We start from the raw sequence: 18,910 nt of genomic DNA on the forward strand, positions 1-18,910 counted from the left end.
TATGTTACTTCTCAATCCCATTAGCAGGCAGTTTGTAATAGGGGGAAGAGTGCTGAATTGAAGCCAGCTGAGTAGGGTTCCAATGAAGGCTCTGAAACTTACAAATTACTGTGAGACCTTGTCATTTTCCTGGCCTCCCTGGACCTCAGCTTGCTGTTCTCCTAAACAAGGGTATGATGATCTGAGTTACTTCCTGCCTCACAGATCTGGCCCCGTGATTTAGGCCCCAATGTGTGGGTTTGTCTGTGGGTGGAGCCTTTCTAGTCTGCTCTGGGCAAGTTGTCTCTCCGGTTCTCAGCAGAAACGTCTAGTCTTCTTTTCCAGGCAGAAGATTGTAGGGGTGTGGTGTGTTTACTCCCAGGAGGCGGGCCCTGGCAGAGGTCAGAGGGCTGGGGCACAGAGGGGAGGCTAGCACTCCCTGGACCTCTCACCGCTTGGCCTATAAAGCCAGCCCAGGCAGCAGCTTCAAGGGGACAGATTCAGCTTGAGCTCTGTCTCTCATGTGAACACTGCTCTTGCTGGCCTCACAGCTGCTGCTGTTGCTGCAGGAAGAGGAAGAGGAAGAGGGAACAGAAGCTTGGTTTTTCTGGCCTTGGTGCCAGAGCTGGGCAAAGATGCAGCTCTCTCTCAGAAACATGCTCCCTTCTCTTTGGGAAAGAGCCCCCCTGCAGACCCTCCTTTTCCTCTCTGCCTTCCTCCTGATCCTGGCACAGTATCTGCAGAGAAGGAGGCGGCATCTCAACTACCCCCCGGGCCCTCCTGGGTTGCCCGTAGTGGGCAACTTCTTTCAGATGAACTTTACAGATCCCCAAATAACTGTCCAAAAGGTAAGGAGTGAGATGGGAGGTCGAGAATCCACTGTCTGTGAGGGGGACATGAGATTGGGCAGCCATAAGCCTGGGTGTCTGTCCTGGCTCTGGCCCTACCTGGAAAGCAGCTTCAGGTAATGGAAAGAACGTCTGGTTTGGGCCTTAGAGGGCCTGGGTTCACATTCTGCCTTCGAACCTGTGGGACTTGGAGAAAGTCATATTCTCATCACTCGTGGGGTGTGTCCTTGTTGACATTGTATGTGGTCAGGATTGGAGGGGTGCTGAGGGCCCTTCTGACTCAATTTCTGTGATTCGGATGTATTGAGATAATGATTGTAAAGAGCTTCATGCAGTGATTGGAAGACATTAAGCATTATATAAGTGTGAGATGTTTAAAATTATTGTTATTATCATTACTATTATCATTATTATATCCATGAAGCGATAGGTGAGCTCTTTGAGAGACTGCCTTTTTCTTTTTACTATCCCCAGTGCTCAGCACCTGGCACGTAGTGAGCGCTTAATAAATGTTCATTAATACACTGACTAGCAGAAGTTGCTTAGGCAGCCTCTGAGATACCTTCAAACTCTAGAATCAGAGGCTTTTAATTGGGGCGCTGAATTTTAGTTAAAAACTTATTTTGATCACAGCATTTAGTATACTTGGTTTTCTTTATAATCCTATACATTTTATTTAATGCATTTAAAAGATGGAACCCATAGGATTCACCAGACTGATAAAGGGACTTTGACAACAACAACAACAACAACAACAACAACACACACACACACACACACACACACACACACACACACACCCCTAAGGTTCAGAGCCCATGGTCTCTCACTCTTCGGACCAGCCACGTCAGGTCTCTGATGTCTACTGGCCTTATCAGTCAATTCTGGGTGTTATTATTACATTGCCAACATCCCAATAGTTTTCCTTCAAATTAAGGTCACCAAACACTAGCAATGATTGGGTTCTTTTGCCTGACCTATTACACTGCTTGCTCATGTTAGGCACAATTTACTCAGTCCCTGTATAAGGACTTTTTCGTCTTTTCTTGTGTCCTGGACCCCTCTGGCAGTCATTCTGTTGAAAGCAATAGAATGTCGCTCAGAATCATGATCTTAAATCCTTAAAATAGAATTATAAAGACCATGGATTCTATTGAAATGCAGTTATCAAAATTTAAAGAAAACCAAATTTTCAAGACGCAGATGGATTCAGACCAAGTGTACATGTGAAAGTGGTTGTTTTATCATATCGTGAGACTTTACATTTATCCCTTTTGAATTTCACCTTATTACACTCAGTCCAACCACTGCCCATTGAATTTTTTTTGGTTGACTCTATCACCTATCTACCCTTCCCTTTTTAGTGTTGACTTCAAATCAGATAAGTACCCTATCTGTGCCTTTCTTTGAGGCATTGATAAAATGCTAGCCCAGGGCCAAAAAACAGATTCAGGAGAAACCTACTGGAGACCTCCTACCTGGCACATACAAAGGTTAAAGGCCTTGCCAAAAGTCAAACAGCTGGCATGGGTCAGGGGTGGGACTTGAACCCAGGTCTTTATGATGCTGATGCTGGGTCTCTACGCACTATCCCATGCTGCTTCCCAGGTGAGACTGAGATAGCCGTTGCATATTTGTACGGAACTTTGCATGCATTATCCCATTGGATCTTCAGCATATCCCTTTGATATAACTACATATGCAGAAACTAAATCTTGGCAAACGTTCAGTAACTGGTTCCTCATAGGGGACAAAGGTAAGATCTGATCTCAGATCTTACTAGATTTCAAGTCACAAACCTTTATCACATGCCACCTCCAACACCACATTTTTTTTTTCCTTTTGAAGTCTAAACATCCCTGGCTCTTAAAAATAATCATCATATACTCTCAACTTGAGGTCCTTCACTTTCTGAGGTCCTTTAAGTGGAAAATGATGAAAACCAGCTGTAATGACTTCAGACAAGTTTGTGGTGACAGACTCTCAGGGTGTCTGTGACCTGAGGACAAGCCTTGCTAAGTTCAGAGAAGTTCATGGCCATGTTGGCAGCACCATTGAATGATTTCTCCTCTAACCCCTTTCAAAGACCATCCACTGAGTTTTGAAAGGGCTTTGATGGGTGTCTGTGCAGGAAAGACCCAATCAATCAATCAATCAATCATTTAACAATCATTTCATATGTGCCAGGTACTAAGCTAGGTGCTGGAGATTAAGAAAACAAAATAAAACTGGCCCTGACCTCTGGGAGCTTACATTCTATCCACTTGAATGAACTTGCTATAGTTCAAGTGTTAGCTTCTAAGTCTTTCCCCCATATTAAATTCTGAGTTCTTCTTTGTCATATATTCCTGGCCCAGCATGCTGCCTTGAATGTAGAAGCCACTTCAGAGCTGGGAATATACTATATGTTCCCCTGAAGCTTTTGGAATTCCCAGTTTCCATCAAAGCTCAGTTTTAGGGGGACATCTCTTATAAGAAGCCTAGCAGATTCCCTCCAGGTGCTGGTGTCCCCTCAAATCATTTAGAATTCCCTTTGTACATATTCTGTAATTTACTTATATATGCACAGATCATTTCCTTCCAATGTCAATCCCTCAAGAGAAGGAACTGTCTGGTGTCTGTGGCTATCTGCTCAGCTCGTAGAACAGGGATTGGGGTATATTTGGATCAATTCACTGATTGTTGGGGTGAGCTGAACTGAATTTAGTAGAATTGAATCAGACTGAATTGAGTGGACTCCATTAGATTTGATGTTTCACATTACTAGAATGTTATCTGATAACAGTACAGACAAAAAATAGCCTGAAAGACAATAGAAATTTACAACTCCAACTAATTTTTTTTCAGTTTGCCAAGGAATATGGAAACGTTTTCTGCATGTATGCTGGCAATCTTACAATTATGACAGTAACTGGATTACCAATGATCAAGGAGGTCCTGGTCAACCAAGACCAGGTGTTTATTGATCGCCCAGACATTCCTGTCCACTCTCATGTCTTTAAATCACTTGGTGAGTTCTTTGACTTATGATAAATATTTTTCACTTCCAGGATTATTTAAAAGGTGTCTTTGACTCCTGTACTTCATCATTCCTAAAGAATTTCAACCCACTGTATTGGTCTTGTGACTAGAAGAAATATGATAGAAAAAGATAGGCCTTTGAATTTTCCTTCCTTCTTATCTGAGAGTGGGGGAAGAAGAATAGGATTGAGGGGGTGGGCAATGAGGAGGGTAAATGGGGTCCAAACTTGCCCTATAGGAGGATCAGTTGGAAGAACTTGGAGTGTTTAACTTGAAGACAAGAAGAATAATTTGGAGCATAAAGAGAGGCATGATGACTCATCAAGTGTTTGAAGGCCTATTAATAGAAAAGGTCTTGGCCCCAAAACCAGCAGCAAAGGGTAAGACTTGCAGAGGGCTGTGATTTTGCTTGATGCTAGGAAAAACTTCTTAACCAGCAAAGCTGTCCAAAAATGAAATGGTTTTCTCAATCAATAATGCTTTAGAGCATTTTTTCCTATGTCTATAACTCATATTGGATTTCATCATTGGAAAACTCCCTGTTCAGGTCCTTTGACCATTTCTCAGTGGTGGAGTGACTCAAATTCTTTTAGATTTGACAAAGTTCTTTCTACATTTTAGATATGAGGCTGTTATCTGATAAAATGTCTGTAAATATTTTCCCGAATTTTCTGCTTTCCTTTCGTTCGTGGCTATGTTTGATTTACTTGTACTAGATTTTTTGAATTTAGTGTAATCGAAATTATTCATTTTTCTCTGACTTTGCTCTTTATCTCTTGTTTACTCAAAATTTTTGCCTTTCCATAAGTCTGATAGGTAACATCTTCCATGTGCTTCCAATTTTCTTGTGAAATCTCTATATCTTGGTTGTGTATCCATTTTCATCTTTTTTGGTAAATTGTGTGATATATTGATCCACGCACAGTTTCTGCCATACTGCTTTCTAATTTTCCCAACAATTTTTTACCAAAGAATTATTATCTCAAAATCTTAATTCTTTACTCTTCTCAAATACAATGTTATTATGTTCATCTGGTGCTCTGAATTGCACGTCTATACTATTCCTTTGATTTACCTTTCTATTACTTAGCTAGTGACAGATAATTTTAATAATTACTGCATTAAAAAATTTAAAATCTGGTACTGCTAAAACTCCCTCCTTTACATATTTTCATTTTTTACCTTGATATTCTTGACTTCTTGTTTTTCCAAATGAATTTTCTTATGATTTATTTATAATTCAATAAAACATTTTTTTCAGTAATTTAATCTGCATGGCATTGAATAAATAAATAATCTTAGGTAAAACTATCATTTTTTATTATATTGGCTTAGCCCAGCAATGAACAATTAATCTCTCTAATTGTTCTGATATTATTTGTATAAAAAGATTTTTTTATAATTTTTATATAGTTCCTGGGGTTTTTTTTGGCAGGTGGACTCCCAGGTGTTTTATTCTGTCTATTGCTGTTGTTTGTCCTTCATTCTCAAAAAGGACCATGACATCAGGGAGGTGATGCCATGACATGCAAGTAAATTGGATGTAAGTGAGGGAGTGGTAAGCAGAGTCCCCAGCCTCACTTTCTCCTGCAGAACTATTTCAGTCCAATAGTGAGATATAGATCAGTATAATTGGAGATGGCCATGGATGCAGTGGGAGATCTTGATCTTTTTATGCTAAGGTCTTTAACAGATCTCAGTTTGACTGAGGCAATGCCCATTCAGTGATTAAGGCTAGGTAAGAAATGAGGCAGAAAATGACATCTTTACCTAGCCAAATAAAAAGAAAAAAATCAGTGTGGGAGGGAAAGACCCTCAGGCTTTCTGGGCAAAACAGAAACAATTGTTATTTACATTCACTCTGGGCCAATCAGGGCCCAAACAATGACCAAGTGGGACTTGGCCTGGGCTACAGTTATTTTAAATAGGGTATTTTTTGCTATCTCTTTTTGAAGCATTTTGTAATATATGGGAAGACTGATTGATGATTAACATGGATTTTCTTTAAATTTTGCTACTTCACTAAAATTATTGTTTCACATAACTTTTTAGGTGACTCTTTGGGATTTTCCACATATATCATCATATCATCTCCAAAAAGGAATGTTTTTTATTACCTCATTCCCAATTCTGATTCCTTCAATTTCTTTTTCCTCTCTTACTGTTATTGCTAGGATTTTAATACAATACTCAATATTATTGTTGACAATGGTCCTCCTTATTTCACACTTGAGCTTATTGAGATGTTGTTTGATGGTTTTAGATCAATGTTTTGAATCAACTTAATGAAAAATCAATTTATAACAATATATTCAAGTATTTTAATACAAATGACTGTTGCACTTTATCAAGAATATTTTCTACATCTATTGATAAAATAATACTTTTTGTTTTATTATTGATATAATCAAATATGTTAATAGTTTTCCTTAAATTAAACCATTCCTGCATCCCTGGTATAAGTTCTGCTTGATCATAATGTATAATCTTTGTAATATATTGATGAAATCTCTATTTAGAATTTTATTTAGGAATTTCACATCCATATTCATTAATGAAATTGGTCTATAATTTTCTTTTTCTGCTTTCACCCTTCCTGGTCTAGATATCAATACCATATTTATTTCATAAAAGTAATTTGATAGAATCCCTTCTTTATCTATAATTCCTAATAATTTATTTAATATTGGATTTAGTTGATCTTTAAATCTTTGATAGAATTTACTTGTAAATCCATCTGGTCCTGATGCTTTTCTTTTAGGAAGCATATTTATGACCCCTTCAATAACTTTTCCTAAAATAGGTTTAGTTAGATATTCTATTTTCTCTTCTGCTAATCTAGGCAATTTGCATTTTTGTACATATTCTTCCATTTCACTTAAATTTTTAAATTTAATAACATATAATTAAGCAAAGTATCTCTTTGTTTTACAATTGTTTTAATTTCATTTCATTTAAAAACAGCTGTTTTAATTTCATCTACATTAGTAGTATATTCATCCTTTTCATTTTTCATACTAGTTATTTGGTTTTCTTTCCTCTTTTCTTTAATCATATTAACCAATTTTATTTCTTTTTTTTCCCATAAAACAACTCCTAGTTTTATTGATTGATTCAACAGCATTTTTTTGCTCTCAATTGTATTTATCTCACCTTTTTATGATTTAAAATTTGGTGTTTAACCAGGATTTTTAATTTTTTGTTTTTCTAGTTTTATTTTAATTTTATATCCAATACATTAGTTTGCTCTTTATTTTATTGATGTAACCATTTAGAGATATATATTTTCATTTATTTATTTATTTGTTTGTTTGTTTGTTTATTTGTTTAATATATTTAGTTTTCAGCATTGATTTTCACAAGAGTTTGAATTATAAAATTTCTCCCCATTTCCACCCTCCCCCCACTCCAAGATGGCGTATATTCTGGTTGCCCTGTTCCCCAATCAGCCCTCCATTCTGTCACCCCACTACCCTCCCATCCCCTTTTCCCTTCCTTTCTTGTAGGGCAAGATAAATTGCTACGCCCCATTGCCTGTGTATGTTATTTTCTAGTTGAATGCAAAAACTTTTTTTTTTGTTTTTAAACATCTGTTTTTTAAACTTTGAGTTGCAAATTCTCTCCCCTCTTCTCTTCCCACCCACTCTCCCTAAGAAGTCAAGCAATTCAACACAGGCCACATGTGTATCATTATGTATAACCCTTCCACAATACTCATGTTGTGAAAGATTAACTATATTTTGCTCCTTCCCAACCCATCCCCCTTTATTGAATTTTCTCCCTTGACCCTGTCCTCTTTCAAAAGTGTTTGTTTTTGATTACCTCCACCCCCATCTGCCCTCCTCTCCATCATCCCCCCCGCCTTTTTTATCTTCTCCCCTCTTCTTTCTTGTGGGTTAAGATACCCAATTGAGTATGTATGATATTCCCTTCTCAGGCCAAATCTGATGAGAGCAAGGTTCACTCATTCCCCCCTCACCTGCCCTCTCCCCTCCTCCCACAGAACTGCTTCTTCCTGCCACCTTTATGCGAGATAATCCACCCCATTCTATCTCTCCCTATCTCCCTCTCTCAATATATTCCTCTCTCATCCCTTAATTTGACTTTATTTCTTTTAGATATCTTCCCTTCATCTTCAACTCACCCTCTGCCCTCTCTCTCTCTCTCTCTCTCTCTCTCTCTCTCTCTCTCCATATATATATATATATATATATATATATATATATATATATATATATATATACATACATATATATATACATACATACACATTCACATATATATATACACATAAACATATATATATATGCGCATATTCCCTTCAGCTACCCTAATACTGAGGTCTCACGAATCATACACATCATCTTTCCATGTAGGAATGTAAAGAAAACAGTTCAACTTTAGTGAGTCCCTTGCAATTTCTTTTTCTTGTTCTTTTTCTTGATTACCTTTTCATGCTTCTCTTGATTCTTGTGTTTGAAAGTCAAATTTTCTATTCAGCTCTGGTCTTTTCACTGAGAAAGCTTGCAAGTCCTCTATTTTATTGAAAATCCATATTTTGCCTTGGAGCATGATAGTCAGTTTTGCTGGGTAGGTGATTCTTGGTTTTACTCTTAGCTCCATTGACCTCCAGAATATCATATTCCAAGCCCTTCCATCTCTTAATGTAGAAGCTGCTAGATCTTGGATTATTCTGATTATGTTTCCACAATACTCAAATTGTTTCTTTCTGGCTGCTTGCAGTATTTTCTCCTTGATCTGGGACCTATGGAATTTGGCGACAATATTCCTAGGAGATTTCTTTTTGAGATCTATTTGAGGAGTTGATCTGTGGATTCTTTCAATTTTTATTTTGCCCTGTGGCTGTAGAATATCAGGGCAGTTCTTCTTCATAATTTCTTGAAAGATGATATCGAGGCTCTTTTTTTGATCATGGCTTTCAGGTAGTCCAATAATTTTTAAATTATCTCTCCTGGATCTATTTTCCAGGTCAGTGGTTTTTCCAATGAGATATTTCACATTGTCTTCCATTTTTTCATTCCTTTGGTTCTGTTTTATACTATCTTGATTTCTCATAAAGTCACTAGCTTCCACTTGCTCCAATCTAATTTTTAAAGTAGTATTTTCTTCAGTGGTCTTTTGGACCTCCTTTTCCATTTGGCTAATTCTGCCTTTCAAGGCATTCTTCTCCTCATTGGCTTTTTGGATCTCTTTTGCCATTTGAGTTAGTCTATTTTTTTAAGGTGTTGTTTTCTTCAGTATATTTTTCAGTATTTTTTTGGTTCTCCTTTAGCAAGTCATTGACTTGTTTTTCATGGTTTTCTTGCATCCTTCTCATTTCTCTTCCCAATTTTTCCTCTACTTCTCTAACTTTTCCAAATCCTTTTTGAGCTCTTCCATGGCCTGGGATCAGTTCATGTTTTTCTTGGAGGCTTTTGTTGTAGGCTCTTTGACTTTGTTGACTTCTTCTGTCTGTATGTTTTGGTCTTCTTTGTCACCAAAGAAAGAATTCAAAGTCTGAGACTGAGTCTGGGTGCGTTTTTGCTGCCTGGCCATATTCCTAGCCAATTAACTTGACCCTTGAGTTTTTCAGTGGGGTATGACTGCTTGTAAAGTTTAGAAAACTATGTTCCACACCTGAGGGGATGTGTCAGCTCTGCCACATCAGCAGTCCTCCTTCCCCAAGAACCCCCAACCCGGACTGGACTTAGATCTTCAGCAGGCTCTTCACTCCTGCTCTGATTCTCCACTCAATTCCTCCCACCAGGTGGGCCTGGGGACAGACATAACTGCAACTGTACTTCTGTGGCAGCCCCACCTATACTGCACTGGGGGCGGTGGCTGAACTGCGAATGCCTTCTACTCCCGCAGCATTTCCCACTAACTTTCTCCGTTGTCTTTGGTGTTTGTGGGTTGAGAAGTCTGGTAACTGCTGCAGCTCGCTGATTCAGGGCACTAGGGCACACTCCGCCTGGCTCCTTGTCTGGTTGGTCTGTGCCTCTCATGATGGGCTCTGCTCCACTCCGCTCTGCTCTGCTCCCAGCTTCATGCGGGATAGACCTCACCCAGAGACCATCCAGGCTGTCCTGTGCTGGAGCCCTTCTACCCTCTGCTGTTTTGTGGTTTCTGCAGTTCTAGAATTGGTTCAGAGCCATTTTTTATAGGTTTTTGGAGGGACTCGGCAGGGAGCTCACACTAGTCCCTGCTTTCCCGCCGCCATCTTGACTCCGCCCCCTATTTAGAGATATATTGTCTCATTATTGTCATTCTGTTTAATGGAATTATTTGTTGTTTTTATGATTTCTTCTTTAACCCACTTATTATTTAAGATTAGGTTCTTTAATCTCCAATAAGTTTTAACTCTATATTTCCTTGACCCCTTACTTTTTAACTGAATTATTATCTGCAAATGATACTTTTAACATTTCTGCCTTCAGGCTTTTTTATAAAATATTTATGTACTAATATATGGCTAATCTTTATAAAGGTACCATAATGAGAAAAAGGATTTCTTTCTATTTCCATTCAATTCTCACCAGATACCTATCATATCTAGTTTATCTAATATTCTATTTAGTTTCTTCATTCTTATTTATTTTTGGTTCAATTTATCTAATTCTGAGATGGGAAGATTAAAGGCTCCTACTATTATGGAACTACTATTTCTCTCTTGTAATTCATTAATTTTTTTTTATAAAAATTTAGCTGTTATACTATTTTGTGCTTATAGGTTCAGTATTGATATTTCTTCATTGTCTATAGTAGCTTTTATCAAATTGTAGTTACCCTGTTTATCCCTTTTAATTAAATCTATTTTAACCATAAGTCTGTCTGAGATCATCATTGCTACTTCTGCCATATTTGCATCTGTTGAAGCATGACAAATTCTACTCTAAACCTTCATTTCAACTATGTGTATATCTCTCATAGGATTCTGATTTTTAATACATTCTGTTTTCATTTAATGGGTGAGTTCTTCCCATTCCCATTCAAAGTTATAATTACAATCTTTGAATTTTCCTCCATTTTATTTTTACTATTTTCTTGCTCAACCATTTTTTACCATATCATTGTTACCTTATCTTCTCCCCTTATCTATCTTCTTATTCCTTATTTTAGCAGTCCTCTAAAATTCCCTCCTTTGTCTCTTCAACTGACCCTCCTAATCTTAATCTATATATACCTCTAAAAGTCCCTCCCTCCCTTTATTCCCAGATTTTCTCACCTCTCTAGAAAATTGTATGACTGCCAAAATTCTTCACAAGCCCTACCTGCTTCCTCTATATTAGTACTTCCTTTCATGTCCCGTTTTTATGAGGTACTTTCTCCTTAAACCATTTTCCCATTGAATTTGTTTTTTAGAATTGCCTCAGCACACAATCCAGCCACAAATTTTCATTCAAACTTCCTCATTAATGATAACAGTTTTAAGAATGCTATTACTACTAATAAAAATTTACTAAGATTAGTAATATTTTCATGTGCCATGAATAAACAATTTGACATTAATCAGAGACATATAATTAGTCTTTAATGATTTCATTATATTTCTTCTGGAACTGTGATATCTAATGCTCCATTGAGTCTGGTGTCTTGTTATAAATATATGAAAATCTTTCAGTCCATCAAACGGCCTTTTTTTCATTCAGCACTACACTCTCCTTTCCTGGATAAGTTATTCTTTCATGCATCCCCAGCTACTTTGCTTTTTGAATTATAACATTCCAAGCCTTAGGGTCTTTTAGTGTAGAAATTGCTAGGTCTTGTAAAATCCTGATTGCTTTTCTGCAGTATTTAAATTGTTAGCAATATTTTACAATATAAATATATTTCCAGTATTTCTTCCTTAACCTGGGAAATTTGAAACTTGGCTATGATATTCCTATAGGTATTTTCCTTGGGATCTCTTTTGGTGTTCAGTGGACTGTATCTATTTCTACTTTATCTTCTTGTTCTAGAACTTCAGAGTAATTTCCTTAATAATTTCTTGTAATATGTATCCAGATTATTTTTTATCATAAATTTCATGTAGATGGACAATTCTTATATTGCTTCTCTTCACTATGTTCTGCAGATCAGTTATTCTTTCTAATGAGATATTTCAGCTTATCTTCTATTTTTTCAGTTTTATAATCTCTTGGTGTCTTATGTCATTTGATTCCACTTGCCGAATTCTAGTTTTCATGGAATTATTTTCTTCCTTGAGATTTTATATCTCTTTTTTTCTCCAATTGATTAACTTTCTTTTCAAATTTTTCTTGGATTTCTTTAATTTCTCATAGATCAGATTCAGGGATGGGATATGTGGTGGGATGTGAGTGAGGAAGGGTGGTGGGAATAGATAATAAAAAAAGATGAAGAAGTTATAATGGATTAGAGATACCTTTTACTGAGAAGAGAAGAGGACAATTTATGCTGCTATTACTTAAGGAATGAAGGCATGGAATTGAAACCCATGGGAGAAAACATTTTCTTCTAGAAGAATGAGTCTCAGGCATCTGCCCTAAGTTTTGCTTTGTTATGGAGAAGACAAGAGAAAAGTCACTGAAAAGACTCTGATAGGGAGTCATGAAGGGCAGAGTAGCAGGATTGGCCAGGCATAGTAAGAGACCAAATCAAGTTAGGTGCTATCTGACTGGATTCTTCCAGTTTGGACATTCTGAGGGTCTGTGATTCTTTACCACATCACTGATGGCCTTTCAGCCAATCTTTCCATCTTTATCTATGACATATCATGTTCATTTCCCCAACACTTTAGGCAAATTAGTGTAGGTACTCTTTCCCAAATGCCATTCCCCTGTCACAGAATCACAAATTGAGAGCTGGAAGGAAACTTAGAGGCCACCCTGTCCACTCCCCAACTTTATTTAACAGATGAATTTACAAAACCTAAGAGCTCATAAATATCAGTCACAATTTAAACCAAGGTCTTCTTACCTCCAAAACCAAAGTTCTAGGTTATGAACTATGCCTTTACTGTATGCTATTCCCCTCATTTTGAATATTCTCCTTCCCCTCCTCTTAGCCTCTTGAAATCTTTTAAGAGCCACTTCACCTACTTAAGAAGCTTTCCACTGTTAATAATAAATTCTTCTGTGTCTGATATTAAGGAATGTTTTACTAGTCTTGATCTTATGTATTGATTCTTAATAATGACCAATACTGTTGCTTAGCACAGTGCCTGGGACAGAACTATAAAGGTTTGTTGACTGACATTTATTGAGGAATTTCTGACTTACCTTCCCGAGAAGATGGAAATTTATTTCCATTTGAGCTTAGATAGTCTAACACTGCCTGTGCCTCTATTATCACTTAATGCAAGGCTTTGCACATCTACATTCCCTAAAAAATGCTTTTTGAATGAATGAGTGAAAGGGCTCAGGTGCATACTTTGACATTCGAGAGTTGTGGGATTTCATAGGCATGAGGGACCTTAGTAATTGCCCAACACTGCCTGGACCTCACTTGGAATGTCCTCTCAATATTCCCAACAAATGGTCATCCAGACTCTGCTTGAAGACCTCCAATGATGGAGAACCCACCACCTTTCAAACAAGTCCATGACACTTTAGGGCAAGTCTAACTGTTTAGAAGTTTGTCCTTCTCTCCAACTTCAGTTCTCCTCCTTACGTCTTTCACTGATTACTTCTGGTTTTGCCCTTGGAGGCCAAGCAGAAAAAGCTAATCTCTCCTCCATATGACACCATTAATACAATTCTGCTGACTTTCTACTAGCTCTTCTTCTCTCTTTTTATCTTAACACTAACTTATGACATACCGGGTTCAACCTGTCTATCAGATGGTATAATATGAAATCTCCAACCACTGTGAGTTCCCATGATTCTCTTGGTCCAGACACATCTCTCTGCTTCTTTGCCTTTTTGTTTTGTCAAGGCTACCAGCATTTTTAGCATCTTTTCACTCTTGTAAACTATCTCTCTCTGTTATTTAATCTTTTCTAATATGCCAGTGAAACAGAACTCCTGTGACATGGGAAAATCAACCATTCACAAATCACATCAACACAGAGACACTTTGCTTTGAGGCAAGTAGATGAAGACATCTCAGTTTGGGCCCCCAGGCCTGGGCTGCCTAAAGAAGTTTGGTGACCACTGTATTCCAAAAGGCCTTCCCTGTTTAAAATTAAGGCCTTTGTGGGATGTGCATAAGAAGCCAGCCTTAGAGTAGAAAGCATGCTCTTATGAGACAGCAAGAAGTAATGGAAAGGTCATAAGCTGTGGAGTCTCAGGGTTTCACTTTGAATCTCAGTTCTGCCATGTTTTACCTGTGTGACCTTGGGTAATTCCCTTACCCTCTCTAGGTCTCAGTTCCCAAGTTCTTCATAAGAAAGTTACTTCTTGGGAAAGGAATATTCTAAGATCCCTCTTCTATTCCCCCCATTCTTGGGTAGAGAGAAATTGGGTTGACTGTTTAAAACTGCACTTTCAGCAAAGTGGAAGAACCTTATAAGTTCCAGATGACATAAAGCAAAGAGGGGGGATACAGTCTTCTTGTGGCATAACCAGCACCAATGGGCCAATGGCATACTGTCTTGTCTGGACCTGATGAAGTCAACAAAGGTCACATGATGAGTTAGACCACTCAAAGTGGAACTGACCATCCAGATTAGAACTCAGAATCCTCCCCCATTCATAGCTGTCTTTTCCAAAGCAGAAACTTGTCCAGTAGTCAGTCATCACTGACTGAAGAAATAAGAAGCTCATAGTTATATACCCCAAGCTACATGGCCTAATTGTAGAAACTCAGGCCTTCTGAGCCTTGACATCTCCCTTTGTCTTTAGGACTTCCAGGTGTTTCCATATGCTCCACAGTTGAACTTTAAGTCTTATTTCCCCAACTTGTTTGTGAGTTCCTTGGGAAAAGAAACTGTCTAGCCCTTACTATTTGTATACATAGTGCAATGTTTGGAACATAGCAGCTGTTTCTTAATTGCTTGTTTAATGGAATTTATTGCTGGTAGAGAGAATAACCACACCAATAACACACAGATATTTTGAAAAATTGATATAAATTATTATCATTATTATTTAGGCTTATTAATGTCTAATGGCCAAGGGTGGAGACAGCAAAGAAGATTTGCCCTAATGACGCTAAGGAACTTTGGTTTGGGAAAGAAGACCCTGGAAGATCGAATCAGGGAGGAGGCCAGGTATCTCACTGAGGCTATCAGGGAGGAAAAAGGTGAGTACTAGTCAGGCAGAGATATTTTTAGTGGCTTCTGATTGTCCTTTTGCCCAAATGATCGTTAAAAATTTCTGTAGGGGCAGCTAGGTGGCACAGTGAGTAGACCACCAGCCCTGGAATCAGGAGGACCTGAGTTCAAATCTGGCCTCAGCCACTTGACACATTTACTAGCTGTGTGATTTGGGCTGGTCACTTAACCCCAATTGCCCTGCCTTCACCCCTACAAAAAACAAAATTTCTGTAACTGTGGGTGGGTGGAGCTGGGAAAGAGAGGTCATCTCTGGACCAGAGAAAGAGAAAATGCCCCAGTCCCCAGTCCCTGAGAATCTCTTAAAGACCCAACATTGTCCTCTAGGAAGAAATGAGGCAATAAGCAAAGAAAGGGACCCTCATTCTTTTCAATACTATTATAATTAACTTTGCCATCAACACGTAGACCCTACATGCCTCAAGCCTTCAAATGACACACATGGAGTCCAACCTGAGCTGGTACTCCAAGAACTCCCTCCACATACACACATGCACATACCACTTCCTCTGTTCTCTCCTGCTGCCCTTCTCTAACTCTCCTTCCTATTCATCCTCCTGCCTTTCTACTTACTGAATCACCTATTTCCTTTTCTCCATGTCTTCCCTCTCATTCTTCTGTTTCTTTTCCTCTTTTACCTTGTTCTCTGCTTTCTACTCCTTAGCATACACACACACACACACACACACACACACTCACACATACATATACATATTGTTATAAATTAAATTAAAAATAAAAAATTAAATTAAAATTTTGATTTATTTTTTCAATTAATCATTTATTTTCTTTCCTTCTTCCTCTCATTTGAAAAAGCAAAACCCTGATAACAAGTATACATAGTCAAGCAAAAGAAATTCTTACATTGACTATGCCCAGAAACACATATCTCATTGTGTAACCTAAGTCCATTCGCTGTCTGTCAGGAGGTAGGTAGCAGGAGTCATCGCTGGTACGCGGGAATTATGGTTACTATTGCACCAATCCAAGCTCTTAAGTCTATCCAAGTCATCTTTCTTTTCACAATATTGTTATTAGACATTTGTTCTTCTACTCTTTGGACTCTTTCTATGCTTCTTTTTTCCTTCTTTTTCTCCTCCCATCTTCATCCACTTTCACTTTCTCCTCCTCTTCTGCTGCTTCCTCTTATTACCATAGATTTAGGGTAAGAATGAACCTTGGAGCCCATCGATTCAACTTTCCCTCACATTATGCATGTGAGAAAATTGAGGATCAGAGCAGGTAAGTGACTTGCCCAAGGTAACTCAGTCAGTCAATAAATATATATCAAGTACCTACTCTATTCCAGGCACCATGCTAAAACCTGGGGATTTAAAGGAAACAGAAAGTCCCTGTCCTCAAGGAGCTCCTAGTCTAAGGTGGGAGACAATGTGCAAACAACTATGTACAAACACAATATAAAAAGGAGAAACTGGAAATAATCAATAGTGGGAAGGCACTAGAAGTAAGGTTACTCAGCTAGTAAATGTCTGAAGTAGTCCCTATGTTCCTCACCCTAGGTCTAGTACCTTACACACTACCTTATACTGGCTCCCTCCTTTTTCACCTTCTCATATCTTTCCTCCTCATTCCAATATTTCCAGTTATAATTTCACCTCTACTACTCACATGCAGGCAAGTAGAACACAGGTGTATATGGTCATGTGTATTGGTATAAGCACACATACATCTGTGGGCACATATGCCTATGTATGCCTAGACTTTTATATAGGAAAACCTCTGTGAAGCTATGCACATGATATATCACGTATAGAATTATAGATAGAGGCTAGAGGGGCCCTCAGAGGTCATCTAATCCAACCACTTCATTTTACTGATGAATACATGGAGGCAAAGACAGGCAAATAATTTGTCCAAAGCCATGGGTAACCTATGTTGAAACAAAATATTCCAATTAAATCCCAAGTCTTGGCTAAACATTAGAAAGTGACTGCATTCTTTTCTTTTTTCTCACATCTCTCTAAGTAGTAGCTGGCCATTGACCAAAATAATAGAGCAGATGTGTGCTAGCAGTTATTTGGAAGAGGGAGATGAGGAAAAAAAATGTTTAGAAGATAGAGGTAGAAAACTGTTCTGGTTTCCATTAAACAAAAACTGCTGGGAAAATATGAAAATAAAGTCAAAATAAGTTCATGATTTAGGAATAAAGGCTGATACGATAAGAAATTTGGAGAGCAAGTAATAGTGTACCTGTCAGATTTGTGGGAAAGGAAAGAATTCATGACCCAACAAGAGATAGAGACCATTAAAAATGCAAAATGGATAATTTTGATTATGTTTAATTAAAAAGTTTTTTTTTTTATAAACAAAGCCAATGCAATAAAGATTAGGAGGGAGGCAGAAAATTGGGAGATCTTTACATCCAGGGTCTCTGATAAAGGTCTCACGTCTAAAATATACAGGGAACTGAGCCAAATTTATAGGAATAAAAGCCATTCCCCAATTGAGAAATGGTCAAAGGATATGAACAGGCAGTTTTCAGAGGAAGAAATTAAAGACATCTATAGGAATACGAAAAAATGCTCTAAATCACTATTGATTAGAGAAATGCAAATCAAAAGAACTCTTAGGTACCACATCTCTCCTGTCAGATTGGGTAACGTGACAAAACAGGAAAATGATAAATGCTGGAGAGGGTGTAGGAAAATTGGAACACTGTTAAATTGTTGGTGGAGTTGCGAATGGATCCAGCCATTCTGGAGAGCAAGTAGCAACTATGCCTAAAGGGTTATAACAATGTGCAAACCATTTGGCCCAACAATACCACTTCTAGGATTGTATCCCAAAGAGATCACACAAGTGTGAAAGGGAACGATATGTGCAAAAATATTTATAGCAGTTCTTTTTGTGGTAGCAAAGAATTGGAAATCAAGGGGATGTGCATCAATTGGGGAATGGCTAAACAAGTTGTGGTACATGAATGCAATGGAATACTATTGTGCTGTAAGAAATAAGATAGATACAAACTTCATAATAACCTGGAAAGACCTACATGATATGAAGCTAAGTGAGGGGTGCTGAACAAGAACACTGTACACAACCACAGATATTCTGTGATGACTAACCTTGATAGACTGCTCTGCTCAGCAATACAAGGTTCAAAGACAGCTCCAAAGGACTCATGATAGAAAGAGCTATCCATATTCAGAGAAAGAATTATGAAGTCTGAATGCAGATTGGGGCAAACTATTTGCTCTCTTTTTTCTCTTCTTTTTTGGTTTTGTTTCTTTCTCATGATTCATTCCATTGGTCATAATTCTTCTTTACAATTTGACTATTGTGTAAATAAGTTTAATGTGAAGGTATGTGTAGAACATATATTGGATTCCAAGCCGTCTTGGGGTGGAGGGGGGAGGAGAGGGAGGGGAAGAAAATCTGGGACTCAAAAACTTGTGGAACTGAGTGTTGTAAACTCAAAATTAAAAATATATATGTATCTTAATTTTTTAAAAAAAGAACATGAGTGAAATAAAGAGCAACTTATTCCCTTTCTCTTCTGGTCAAAAGGACAGCCCTTTGACCCCCACTTTCAGATCAACAATGCTGTTTCTAACGTCATCTGCTCTGTAACATTTGGACATCGCTTTGACTACCATGATTCTCAGTTTCGGGAGCTGCTGAAGAGTTTGGATAATGTCCTGGTGCTTGAAGCCAGATGGGAGAGTCAGGTAACAGACCATTTCTTCCTGGGCAGGGCAGACTCAGACCCTGATTCTACTTCCTCCCCAGGAAAAGAAACATCAAAAGAAGCATGGCTGTGAGAGATTGGCAAGAGCTGAGTCAGCTAGTGAGTGAATTCCTATAAGCA

At 38.0% G+C, this 18,910-nt stretch overlaps 1 protein-coding gene across 1 annotated transcript in view; it reads left to right on the top strand.

The window, feature by feature from the left end:
- Positions 1–327: 327 nt before the first annotated feature.
- Positions 328–18,910, top strand: part of LOC118846141 (cytochrome P450 2J2-like) — a 41,760-nt gene continuing 23,177 nt past the window's right edge. Inside the window, exons 1-4 of the mRNA XM_036754382.1 lie at positions 328–827; positions 3,675–3,837; positions 14,901–15,050; positions 18,610–18,770. Coding sequence (XP_036610277.1) covers positions 615–827; positions 3,675–3,837; positions 14,901–15,050; positions 18,610–18,770 — 687 coding nt within the window. The 5' untranslated portion in view covers positions 328–614. The remainder of the gene's footprint in view (positions 828–3,674; positions 3,838–14,900; positions 15,051–18,609; positions 18,771–18,910) is intronic.

Source organism: Trichosurus vulpecula, chromosome 4 (assembly GCF_011100635.1).
Source record: "Trichosurus vulpecula isolate mTriVul1 chromosome 4, mTriVul1.pri, whole genome shotgun sequence".
Lineage (NCBI taxonomy): Eukaryota > Metazoa > Chordata > Mammalia > Diprotodontia > Phalangeridae > Trichosurus > Trichosurus vulpecula.